General features: G+C 39.4%; 1 protein-coding gene across 1 annotated transcript; it reads left to right on the top strand.

Moving 5' to 3' along the window:
• The first annotated feature begins 146 nt into the window (after positions 1 to 146).
• Positions 147 to 12,877, top strand: LOC134817731 (propionyl-CoA carboxylase alpha chain, mitochondrial-like). Its single transcript, XM_063826977.1, has 18 exons — positions 147 to 270; positions 519 to 698; positions 933 to 1,073; positions 1,268 to 1,389; positions 1,628 to 1,671; positions 2,449 to 2,551; positions 2,712 to 2,820; positions 3,037 to 3,132; positions 3,414 to 3,521; positions 3,703 to 3,781; positions 4,095 to 4,208; positions 4,747 to 4,942; positions 8,974 to 9,124; positions 9,841 to 9,958; positions 10,475 to 10,552; positions 11,043 to 11,180; positions 11,586 to 11,683; positions 12,107 to 12,877. The coding sequence occupies exons 1-18, from the start codon at positions 196 to 198 to the stop codon at positions 12,191 to 12,193; spliced, it is 2,037 nt and encodes a 678-aa protein (XP_063683047.1). The 5' UTR covers positions 147 to 195; the 3' UTR covers positions 12,194 to 12,877.
• The last annotated feature ends 610 nt before the right edge of the window (positions 12,878 to 13,487 follow it).

The raw sequence follows: 13,487 nt of genomic DNA, 5'->3' as shown, positions 1-13,487 counted from the left end.
TGACAAATCCACTAACTAAACTAGGTATTTATACAAGAATTTAAATTAAATTAAAAAGACTTGTGTTTAAACAAATCGGAGACAGCTTAATAACTGAACAAATTCTTTAGTAAATAACTTAACATATTCTTTAGTAAATAATTAACAAATTCTTTAGTAAATAACTAAACTTCTTCTCTAGCTCTTTAGTCAGCCATGTCACGCACCGGTCTCCTCGCACAGTTTAAAAGAACTCTTCAAACTGCCACCGTCACCAAACCTTTTGATAAAGTGAGATAGTATTTTAAAACTCTATTCCATTAATTAAAAAAATGCTGAAAATAGCACATTCTTCGGAACGTATTTCTACAGACAAAGATACTGGGGGAGGTGAGCTTTCTGAAGGGAAACAACCATTGATCAGTCAGTTTCCAGCAGGGACCACCCAACTCCATACATCAGTACCACGTGTCAAACCAAATAAAGCTCACCCCAACCAGTATCCTGGTCTACAATTAACACGAGTGGTCTCCTGGCAGGTACTGATAGCGAACAGAGGGGAGATAGCATGCCGTGTAATGAAGACGTGCCGCTCGCTCGGCATCAAGACAGTCGCGGTGCACAGTGACGTGGACGACCGCGCGCTGCACGTGCGGATGGCTGATGAGGCTATTTGTGTGGGACCGGCTCCTAGCAACCAGAGTTACCTGGACATGGAGGTAAGATGATGGCTCAACATAATTTATTTTATTGGGATCTTTTAGCTGCAACAAAGTCATTATAATTCATTATTTTGCAGAAGATAGATCACTTAAAATGAAGTTCTCCAAAACTTATCGTTTAGTATATTCATTTTACTTAACCATATTACGGGGGAATCATGATCCAGCCCTCCCCCTATAATGTATATAATCACTGAAGTGGTGACTGTTATCTAAACTGTATACTATCAGGCGATAGTGAACGCGGCAGTAAGTACAGGATCTCAAGCAGTACACCCAGGGTACGGGTTCCTCAGTGAGAACTGTAAGTTCGCTCAACTCCTTGAGGAGAGGGGTATAGCCTTCATTGGGCCTAAAGAAAAGGCTATACAGGTACAGTAGTTTAGGAGACTTTCATTAACTAAAATAGTTGGAATATTGATAGAATATTTAACTGTTAACTGTTAACTAACAAGTAACAATGACCTAGTACTACTCAATTTGTTATATTAACCCCCCCCCCCCCGGCCCCCCGGCCCCCCCCCCCCCCCCCCCCATGAGTTTCTCTGATAAAACTACCCTGTCAGGCTATGGGTGATAAGATAGAGTCCAAGATAATAGCGCGTGCTGCAGGTGTGAACTGTATACCTGGTTATGATGGTGTTGTGGAGGACGATGTGGCTGCGGTCACTATTGCTAATCAAGTCGGGTTAGTTAGTTTACAGTTTCCTGTTATTGGAGCAGCTAGTTACCATAGTTACCTGTTAATTCACAATTATCTGGCGCTGTGGTTGACCATAGTTTATTTTTATCTGGACTGCGCTGACTACTGTACTAGCAGTAAACTCTACTGGGCAGAAAACCATCTACGGTAATACAGTATTTGAACTACTTTGATCCACGATATCACGACGCGACATGCCCTAGGTAATATCATAACATTTCAGATATCCTGTAATGATAAAGGCATCGGCCGGAGGTGGTGGAAAAGGTAAGCACAGTTTACAGCGTAATTTATAAATATATCCCCAAAAAACCCTCAGAAGTATATAGTACTTTTAGTCTTATACCGTTTTGATTTAAAGAACAGTTTTAGGCGGGAAAGGGGACCCCTTTACCCTGTTCACGCAGTCTCGCGGGCAAGCCCACGTGTCACATCACGAGAGTGGGCGAGTCAAGTAGTGCCGGCAGGCGTCCGACCCTGGGGGCTTCCGGGCTGTTATATAATTATTTCTCGAATAAAACTATATAATCTTATCGGAATAAGATAAGGTGATCCATAGGGCGGTCCAAATCTTTTTCGGGGATATAAATTAAATATTATATCTGCATAAATTTGATAAATTATACTATTCATGTACGACTAATTAAGCAAATATAGACGGGTCCATTTAAACTTTACACTCGACCCTTTCACTATTTCACACCTTGGCTACCAAGAAAGTGTGGGCGGTGTCCAACCCCAAAAAACCCATTTTACCTTAAATTTCCATTTTGGGAATGGGTTTTTTTTTTCTCTCTCCTTTTTTTGAGCTTTTTGTCTAATTCGACTACTTTGAAAACAAAACCCCTAGGTACTCTTTTCAATGTTTTCTAATCAAGTAAGAGTTCACTGACCTATACTGGCCCCTCAATTCTAACCTTTTTTCTTTTAAAAACCCAAAAATACCCAAAAAAACCCAACTTTACCTGAAATTTCCATTTCGAGGATGGGTTTTTTAGGGTTGGACACCCCAACAGTAAATAACAGTTACATTCTCACCACCAGGTATGAGAGTAGCGTGGAATGACGCTGAAGTGAGGGAGGGATTTAAACTGAGCTCAGAGGAGGCCGCAGCTAGTTTTGGAGATGATAGACTTCTCATTGAACGGTGTGTGTTCATTAATTTTATGATAACTTAATGCCAATGGTGTATTATCTTACTCGCTAGGCTTCAGATTTAATAATTCTTATAACTTAATAATTTTCATCGGATAAATATTCTGTATTAGTTTTATAAGTTCTTGAGTTTGTTGATTGATGACGTACAGGTTTATCGATAACCCTCGTCACGTAGAGATACAAATCTTGGCAGATAGCCAGGGAAACTGTATATACTTGAATGAAAGGGAGTGTAGTATTCAGAGGAGGAATCAGAAGGTTAGTACGTTCCTTAGAAGTTACTATAATTACTATAGTTACTATAATTACTATAGTTACTATAGCTCTATAGTTACTATAGTTACTATAGTTACGATAGTTACTATAGTTACTATAGTTCCTTAGTTATTATTATATTCATATCAATCAATCAGTTTATCGACTGCTCTTGCAGTTATGACCTCAGTCCGGTATCTTACTGACCATCTTATCCAGGTAGTTGAGGAAGCGCCAAGTCCCTTCATCACTCCTGAAGTGAGAAAAGCTATGGGAGAACAAGCGGTGCTGCTGTCTCAAGCTGTAAATTATCAGGTTAGTTTAGTATTTTAACCAAACTTTTATAATTGTTTACCCTGACCCACTGCAGTCAGCAAATTTGTATATTCAGGATACTCTTTGATAGATTTCAATGTAGTTCACAGTGGCGTAACGAAGGGCCCCGCGCCATCTTAGGAGGGCGCGAAATCGTCGTTTGAATGTGGGACAATTTTGAAAAACTTAACTGAGGTACTAGCAAAACTGCGCGTTTTACTCTAGAAACACACTTTTTTTGGGAATTTCTTCATGTTCCTTTAAACACTGTTTATTACCAGAGTGCGGGCACGGTAGAGTTCCTAGTGGACACCCAAATGAACTTCTACTTCCTGGAGATGAACACGAGACTGCAAGTTGAGCACCCTATCACGGAGTGTATAACTGGGGTAAGTACCTTCAGCACTGGTTACTAATGGTAGTAACCTGTAACCTAGTAACCTAGTGCCATTGCTTGCTTCATTCCTTTATCTTACATTTGTAGTTCTAGTCTATGTGTGCAGTAGGGAAAAGTGAAATGAAATAGCGGGGGATATGCTAAATACTTGATACTAACACATATTATTTCAGGTGGATATAGTGGATGAGATGTTACGCGTAGCGGCCGGCTACCCTCTCAGCTATACCCAATCTGATATCGGAATCAAAGGTACGTGTCTTACACTTATCACCCCTGCTGTGTTTGGCGCAAATCAGTCACTATCAGCTTACTACTGAAGCCCGAAAATTTTCCTGAAACGTCCAAATCGTCCAATAAACGTGAAAATACGCCGAAGACCTGCTCGAGACCTGCTCCCAAGTACTGCACAGTATGCATGCTAACTGTTAATTTCAGGATGGGCCATGAAGTGTAGAGTGTATTACTGGTTACTAGGTTACTAGGTTACTAGGTTACTAGGTGACTAGGTTACTAGGTTACTAAGGAGCTATTTGAGAGTATTCCTGCTAACTGCTAATTTCAGGATGGGCTATGGAGTGTAGAGTGTACGCAGAGGACCCAGTCAGATATCTGCCCAGTGTAGGTCTACTCACCAAGTACACAGAACCAGGCGTCTCTCACAACACTGCAGAACTAGGTTAGTGTATTACTGGTTACTAGATTACTAGGTTACTAGGTTACTAGGTTAGTGTATACTGGTTACTAGGTTACTAGGTTACTAGGTTAGTGTATTACTGGTTACTAGGTTACTAGGTTACTAGGTTACTAGGTTACTAGGTTACTAGGTTACTAGGTTACTAGGTTACTAGGTTAGTGTATTACTGGTTACTAGGTTACTAGGTTACTAGGTTACTAGGTTAGTGTATTACTGGTTACTAGATTACTAGGTTACTAGGTTAGTGTATTACTGGTTACTAGGTTACTAGGTTACTAGGTTAGTGTATTACTGGTTACTAGGTTACTAGGTTACTAGGTTAGTGTATTACTGGTTACTAGGTTACTAGGTTAGTGTATTACTGGTTACTAGGTTACTCCCAACTAGGTTAGTGTATTTCAGGTTTAGTTCTCCGCGAATTTAGCAGTTGTTCAACAACTACAAGTGTTAGTTTTACAGCGAAGATGATGATGATTGTCAGATTGAAGATAATTGATTCCTGATTCCCTCCATTCTCCAGGAGTACGATGTGATAGTGGTATAGTAGAGGGTAGCAGCATTAGTATCCACTACGATCCCATGATATCTAAACTAGTAACATACGCTCCAACAAGGCAGGAAGCTATAGATCACATGGAGAAAGCTCTGGATGAGTATGTTATTGACGGCATCACTCATAACACTCCACTTTTACGGGAGATACTGGGAAATGAGAGGTTAGTTTAGTTTGTTATTGACGGCAACACTCATAATACTCCACTTTTACGGGAGATACTGGGAAATGAGAGGTTAGTTTAGTATGTTATTGACAGCATCACTCATAATACTCCACTTTTACGTGAGATACTGGGAAATGAGAGGTTAGTTTAGTTTGTTATTGACGGCATCACTCATAATACTCCACTTTTACGGGAGATACTGGGAAATGAGAGGTTAGTTTAGTATGTTATTGACAGCATCACTCATAATACTCCACTTTTACGTGAGATACTGGGAAATGAGAGGTTAGTTTAGTTTGTTATTGACGGCATCACTCATAATACTCCACTTTTACGGGAGATACTGGGAAATGAGAGGTTAGTTTAGTATGTTATTGACGGCATCACTCATAATACTCCACTTTTACGGGAGATACTGGGAAATGAGAGGTTAGTTTAGTATGTTATTGACGGCATCACTCATAATACTCCACTTTTACGGGAGATACTGGGAAATGAGAGGTTAGTTTAGTTTGTTATTGACGGCATCACTCATAACACTCCTCTTTTACGGGAGATACTGGGAAATGAGAGGTTAGTTTAGTTTGTTATTGACGGCATCACTCATAATACTCCACTTTTACGGGAGATACTGGGAAATGAGAGGTTAGTTTAGTTTGTTATTGACGGCATCACTCATAACACTCCTCTTTTACGGGAGATACTGGGAAATGAGAGGTTAGTTTAGTTTGTTATTGACGGCATCACTCATAACACTCCACTTTTACGTGAGATACTGGGAAATGAGAGGTTAGTTTAGTTTGTTATTGACGGCATCACTCATAACACTCCACTTTTACGTGAGATACTGGGAAATGAGAGGTTAGTTTAGTTTGTTATTGACGGCATCACTCATAATACTCCACTTTTACGGGAGATACTGGGAAATGAGAGGTTAGTTTAGTTTGTTATTGACGGCATCACTCATAACACTTCACTTTTACGGGAGATACTGGGAAATGAGAGGTTAGTTTAGTTTGTTATTGACGGCATCACTCATAATACTCCACTTTTACGGGAGATACTGGGAAATGAGAGGTTAGTTTAGTATGTTATTGACGGCATCACTCATAATACTCCACTTTTACGGGAGATACTGGGAAATGAGAGGTTAGTTTAGTTTGTTATTGACGGCATCACTCATAACACTCCACTTTTACGGGAGATACTGGGAAATGAGAGGTTAGTTTAGTTTGTTATTGACGGCATCACTCATAACACTCCACTTTTACGGGAGATACTGGGAAATGAGAGGTTAGTTTAGTATGTTATTGACGGCATCACTCATAATACTCCACTTTTACGGGAGATACTGGGAAATGAGAGGTTAGTTTAGTTTGTTATTGACGGAATCACTCATAACACTCCACTTTTACGGGAGATACTGGGAAATGAGAGGTTAGTTTAGTTTGTTATTGACGGCATCACTCATAATACTCCACTTTTACGGGAGATACTGGGAAATGAGAGGTTAGTTTAGTTTGTTATTGACGGCATCACTCATAACACTCCACTTTTACGGGAGATACTGGGAAATGAGAGGTTAGTTTAGTTTGTTATTGACGGCATCACTCATAATACTCCACTTTTACGGGAGATACTGGGAAATGAGAGGTTAGTTTAGTTTGTTATTGACGGCATCACTCATAACACTCCACTTTTACGGGAGATACTGGGAAATGAGAGGTTAGTTTAGTTTGTTATTGACGGCATCACTCATAATACTCCACTTTTACGGGAGATACTGGGAAATGAGAGGTTAGTTTAGTTTGTTATTGACGGCATCACTCATAACACTCCACTTTTACGGGAGATACTGGGAAATGAGAGGTTAGTTTAGTTTGTTATTGACGGCATCACTCATAACACTCCTCTTTTACGGGAGATACTGGGAAATGAGAGGTTAGTTTAGTTTGTTATTGACGGCATCACTCATAACACTCCACTTTTACGTGAGATACTGGGAAATGAGAGGTTAGTTTAGTTTGTTATTGACGGCATCACTCATAACACTCCTCTTTTACGGGAGATACTGGGAAATGAGAGGTTAGTTTAGTTTGTTATTGACGGCATCACTCATAACACTCCTCTTTTACGGGAGATACTGGGAAATGAGAGGTTAGTTTAGTTTGTTATTGACGGCATCACTCATAACACTCCTCTTTTACGGGAGATACTGGGAAATGAGAGGTTAGTTTAGTTTGTTATTGACGGCAACACTCATAACACTCCACTTTTACGGGAGATACTGGGAAATGAGAGGTTAGTTTAGTTTGTTATTGACGGCATCACTCATAACACTCCTCTTTTACGGGAGATACTGGGAAATGAGAGGTTAGTTTAGTTTGTTATTGACGGCATCACTCATAACACTCCTCTTTTACGGGAGATACTGGGAAATGAGAGGTTAGTTTAGTTTGTTATTGACGGCATCACTCATAACACTCCTCTTTTACGGGAGATACTGGGAAATGAGAGGTTAGTTTAGTTTGTTATTGACGGCATCACTCATAATACTCCACTTTTACGGGAGATACTGGGAAATGAGAGGTTAGTTTAGTATGTTATTGACAGCATCACTCATAATACTCCACTTTTACGGGAGATACTGGGAAATGAGAGGTTAGTTTAGTTTGTTATTGACGGCATCACTCATAACACTCCACTTTTACGGGAGATACTGGGAAATGAGAGGTTAGTTTAGTTTGTTATTGACGGCATCACTCATAATACTCCACTTTTACGGGAGATACTGGGAAATGAGAGGTTAGTTTAGTTTGTTATTGACGGCATCACTCATAATACTCCACTTTTACGGGAGATACTGGGAAATGAGAGGTTAGTTTTGTTTGTTATTGACGGCATCACTCATAATACTCCACTTTTACGGGAGATACTGGGAAATGAGAGGTTAGTTTAGTTTGTTATTGACGGCATCACTCATAACACTCCTCTTTTACGGGAGATACTGGGAAATGAGAGGTTAGTTTAGTTTGTTATTGACGGCATCACTCATAATACTCCACTTTTACGGGAGATACTGGGAAATGAGAGGTTAGTTTAGTTTGTTATTGACGGCATCACTCATAATACTCCACTTTTACGGGAGATACTGGGAAATGAGAGGTTAGTTTAGTATGTTATTGACGGCATCACTCATAATACTCCACTTTTACGGGAGATACTGGGAAATGAGAGGTTAGTTTAGTTTGTTATTGACGGCATCACTCATAATACTCCACTTTTACGGGAGATACTGGGAAATGAGAGGTTAGTTTAGTTTGTTATTGACGGCATCACTCATAATACTCCACTTTTACGGGAGATACTGGGAAATGAGAGGTTAGTTTAGTTTGTTATTGACGGCAACACTCATAACACTCCTCTTTTACGGGAGATACTGGGAAATGAGAGGTTAGTTTAGTTTGTTATTGACGGCATCACTCATAACACTCCACTTTTACGGGAGATACTGGGAAATGAGAGGTTAGTTTAGTTTGTTATTGACGGCATCACTCATAATACTCCACTTTTACGGGAGATACTGGGAAATGAGAGGTTAGTTTAGTTTGTTATTGACGGCATCACTCATAATACTCCACTTTTACGGGAGATACTGGGAAATGAGAGGTTAGTTTAGGAAGTTCTAGACTTTTTCATTTCATGTGTATTTAGTGTCAAACACAAGAAAATTCCTTATGTCTTATAATAATATACCTTCGTTTTCCAAATACACTAGGTTCTACCTATACTAGTTACATGTTCATGTCAATAATGTGTATGTACCACACAAGATACTATTTCAACAGGTCGGAGACAGTCCATTCTGTCCGACCTCCATCATTTCTTACTACAGCTTACTAAAAGTTCTTTTAGTAAATGTAAACAAACGTCTACGTTTTTCTGTTTCTAAATATCTTTGCCAACTACAGTCTATTTATCCCACCGCTGACTGTCAACTGTATCTAACTTATAGCATCTCCCGCAAGGTTCAAATCAGGCAACATCTCCACCAAGTTTCTGGACGAGGAGTACCCCCAGGGCTACAGTGGAGGGGACCTCACTCCTGAGCAGAAGAGTGAACTGATTCCCTCTCTTTCTGTCCTACACCACATGAAGATGAACCGCACTGTCACTGATGTGAGTTTATTTTGAAAGATTGTATATATGTGGATTCTCGTGGGGAGGTGAGGTACATTAATTGTTTATTTTAATAGTAAGTACCCGCTCAGCAGAGGAGAGAGGTGATGCACATTTTGTATTATGTTTTTTTTTTTCGATTTCAGGACTTTAGGTTAAATTCGCAGTGGCAATGGCCGGAAGGGGCCTTTATAGTTGTAAAGAACGTGATATTTGGCCCTCAGATTTAAAGAAGAATGCGTAAATTTGGTCCTCGGATTTAAAGAAAAATGCGCAATTTGTCACGGAGAACTGGAAAAATCGCGATTCTGCACGTGCTGCGATTTCCTTTTGACCTTGTTACAAGCGTTCCATAATACAAAATGTGCATTTCTCTGCTGAGCGGGTACTTACCCTTAAAAATAAACAAATGTGCATCACCTCTCTCCTCTGCTGAGCGGGTACTTACTATTAAAGTAAACAAATGTTCCTCAACTCCTCACGAGAATTTTCCTATTGAATCACGTCTTTAATGCATCATGTTGACGTAAAACAAACCATATAAACGCTTTTTCCGTCAATATCAAGTTTTTGTGCGGATATTAACTCTTTACTTACAACAGTAGTCCGAGTAGTATACTGTAGTAACCATGGCAACCATGGTAACTGTAGTAACCATGGTAACCATGGTAACTGTAGTAACCATGGTAACTCTTGTCTTACTCTCTTTTTATCAGGGTAGGTTTGAGTACATAATAAGTTGTGACGAAGATAAAGTTCCTGTTACTGTTAATGTACAGAAAGGAGATTACACTGTTACCTTTGAGGACACAACTGTCACTGTTAACCCCTCCGGTTAGTTTTACCAAAAATAATATTCATAGTGAGGGGATATTCAGATCGGCACTACATCCTCAAAATCGGCTTACGTTTTCAATTAAATCTATTTAAGTTCCTTCACTATGAAATAACTAGCAAGTAACTGCCTACTTGACTAAATCAGTCACTTCAGCAGTTTTTCTATCCACCAATCAATGTCTCCGATTACTTAAGCTCTTAAGTAAGACACGTACAATTGTACGTGTCTTATTTCCACAAACTAACCTTTTCTCTGTTGCTTCTAGAACCCGGGAAATCTTGTAAAATTACACACAAAGTTACCCAGTAAGCAGTGTTCTCGTGTAACAAGCGAGGCGAGCACTAAATAAGAAACTTATCGAAAAGTGTATAATAAGCTGAATAATTAGAATCCGGAGGTTCTAAATAATTCTACCAATGTTATAAAGACCTTGTTGGAATTTTTGAAACTCATTCGTTGTTTGATTGGGGAAATATCGATCTTGATGGTTCTAATTACTAAACCCTCGTTAGGCGGAGTATTTGGTGCTCTACAAGAATTCAAGCTGAACTCTGCCAACACTGTTGCCCTGCAACATCTTCAATTTGACGGTTTGTAACAATATTTAACAATAATCGTTTAATCCTTATCTGCCGCTTTGCTGATAAGATGAACTTTCTGGTAACGATTTGAACATTGCTTTTACTTTTATGCTGTAATCCGCCATTTGAGGCTTTTTGAGCTCGATTCCGTTTCCATTGCAATTATAAACATCCAACGCATATAATAGTTAATTCAGACACGCCAAGTATTTTTGTTACAGATCGGAACGTCCGGAAGTGATGAACCATATTAATATATTTGTTAATCTTATAGGAATTATTGTTGAGTATGAAATCAGATTTAATTTGTCAGTAATCATCGATTCGGGGTTCTTCAAGTCACGCTCGTACTTGCTGAAGCTTCACGGTATTCTTAGGTCACCTACCTATAATCTCATCCTTAGATCACCTTATCGAGACATTCTTAGACCCTAGATTAGCCTATTGAGATATTATTAGATCATAAAATGTTGCCCGTAATAACACTACTTCCAACTAGGAGTAACACACACACTAAGATACCGGTGTTGTAAGCGCCAGATCACAGTACTAACACCTCTTCAACAACGCTTCATGGATTCAATGCCTGTCAAGGTAAAGGAGGACACTTCCAACCTCCTCATCTCACCCATGCCTGGTAAGTAACCAGGGTAACCTGGTAAGTAACCAGGGTAACCTGGTAAGTAACCAGGGTTACCTGGTAAGTAACCAGGGTTACCTGGTAAGTAACCAGGGTAACCTGGTAAGTAACCAGGGTAACCTGGAAAGTAACCAGGGTAACCTGGTAAGTAACCTGGGTTACCAGGGTCGTTACTGTTTACTCTGTAACAATTATAGGGGTCATCACAATGAGTCATCTATTTCTGGAACTGTCAACATAGATTAATGACAAGAATGGCAAGAATTGTGAGAAGTTTAAAAAAGTAAACGGCGATAAACCCTCCCCTCAATTACTGTTTTGTATCATACTATGAGGGGGATTTTGAGGCACGTAACAATAATCCCACCTTTATAGTGATTCTAACCACACCTCCTTTATCAGGTAGTCTCTCCTCCATTAGCGTAGAGGAGGGTGATGAGGTACTGGAGGGAACTGAGGTAGCTGTAGTGGTGGCTATGAAGATGAACAACTCTCTCAAGGTTAATAACTTCATTGTTAGATTGATTAACTTACAAATCCCCCCACCCCCATTCATCCTCTGAATTGTTCAATTCTGAATCTGTTATTTGCCCGTTTTTCCAGTACGTGGTCCAGTATGTAATACAATTATTAACTATTACAGTATTGATTACAGTCACTTACTGGTTGTCGGTTATCATAGTAAATTACTATTTACTGGTTTCCGATTATTTTCGGCACAGATAACCCACCAAATGTTTACTACATGGCGATTTCGTTTTCTGCAAGAGGACTAACAAATGTCTGCAGATCTCGCCAAAGGTCACTGACTAGAGTCATGACTTGCTGGCACAAACCTGGCACCAAAGTAGTGGACAATAACAACTCGGTTTACTGTTCGTCTAGATTTGGATAGAATAATCTGATTTCTTTAATCTTTGCAGGCTCCGAAAAGCGGTAAGATTAAGAAGATTTGGGCTAGCGTCGGAGAAGTTGTAGAGGGGGATCAGAAGATTCTGGAATTCTATTGATACTGAGGCATTATTGTACGTTACCTTATATGGTAGTGTTGCCGAAGTACCACTTCCATATAAGGTAATCTTACACTCGCCGTACCTACGGTCTTTAGACTTGTTTCATACTGAGACCGATTGTAGAGTGCATAGGATAGGATGATTTGTATATTAGCTAAGTTATTATCTTTAGTAGTATTTCATGTTTTTGTGGTGAGACTTGGTCATTGCGAGTGGTAACCGAAACATCCAAATTTAAAACTTTACAGGAGCCGAGAAACACTGGCCGCTAAATATCGAGCTATTAGACTATTTCTAGTGTAATTCTGAGCTTTTAGCAGCAAATCTTTCTCGTACGAGATATTATGTTCCTGCCATGAAAATATGTTAAAGTTATGGCTGTCTTTTGGTAAAAATTGAAATACCGCTACCAATTAACCAAGTTCTTTGTGGACCAGATTTAGGATATTTAAATGTGTTTGATAGATTTTGTTCTTTACATGTTAGGGTTGTTAGATATTATCTTATGTGGTTGCTTTTTAAGTATCTTGTTATGACTTTTCCTGTTGTTGTGAAAGAATAATATTGATCTCTAGTTTTTTCCATAATTTATAGATTATAATAATGGACGTGATTTATTTGTTATCTTATCACGGGAGTGTGAGTGAATTCCGCCATTTACCAGAGAAATTTGGAATTTTACCAACCTGAATTTAATTGCTATAAACGTCTCTCCAATTCTCATCCTCAACACATGTATGAGTTATGATCATAGAGCAAGGATTTTAATAAATTTGGGTCCACATTTCTCTAGTTTAATGGGCTCTCTAAATTTAAAATGATTTTAAATTTGTCATGCACCGATTTATGAGTAATCGTCACTGAGCGATTGTGAGTAATCGTCACTGACATCGATAGGGATGGGTGAAAACTCGCGTACTGACTTCAGTTGGCACCTGGAGACCTGTATATACTCATGACCCCCACCTGTAAAAGTAATGAAATGAGAAGGTCCGGTAATCAGTAAGTTGATTACGCCTGGACAGACCGTACCATGGTCATTATGACAGTACGTGAATATTACCAACGCCAGGTATAAATATCCTGTGAATTTAATCTCTCACATCATGGCAACCTCGGTTGCTTGCGGAGTGTCCTCCGGCCTCGTGTCCGGTTCAAGGCTACCTTAGTGGCTTATGTTACGTCTGTGATTGTGGTGATGTAACAGTGTTAACTAACGAACACCAGCTGTGCTTTGTGCTGACCAGGTTGACTGACCCAGTCATTCGTCATTTTTGTTACATTTTAAGTC

This window comes from Bolinopsis microptera, chromosome 7 (genome assembly GCF_026151205.1).
Source record: "Bolinopsis microptera isolate Bmic1 chromosome 7, MBARI_Bmic_1.0, whole genome shotgun sequence".
In the NCBI taxonomy this organism is placed as follows: Eukaryota; Metazoa; Ctenophora; class Tentaculata; order Lobata; family Bolinopsidae; genus Bolinopsis; species Bolinopsis microptera.
Note: the sequence above shows the minus strand (reverse complement) of the source record. Positions and strands in the feature narration are given on the sequence as shown.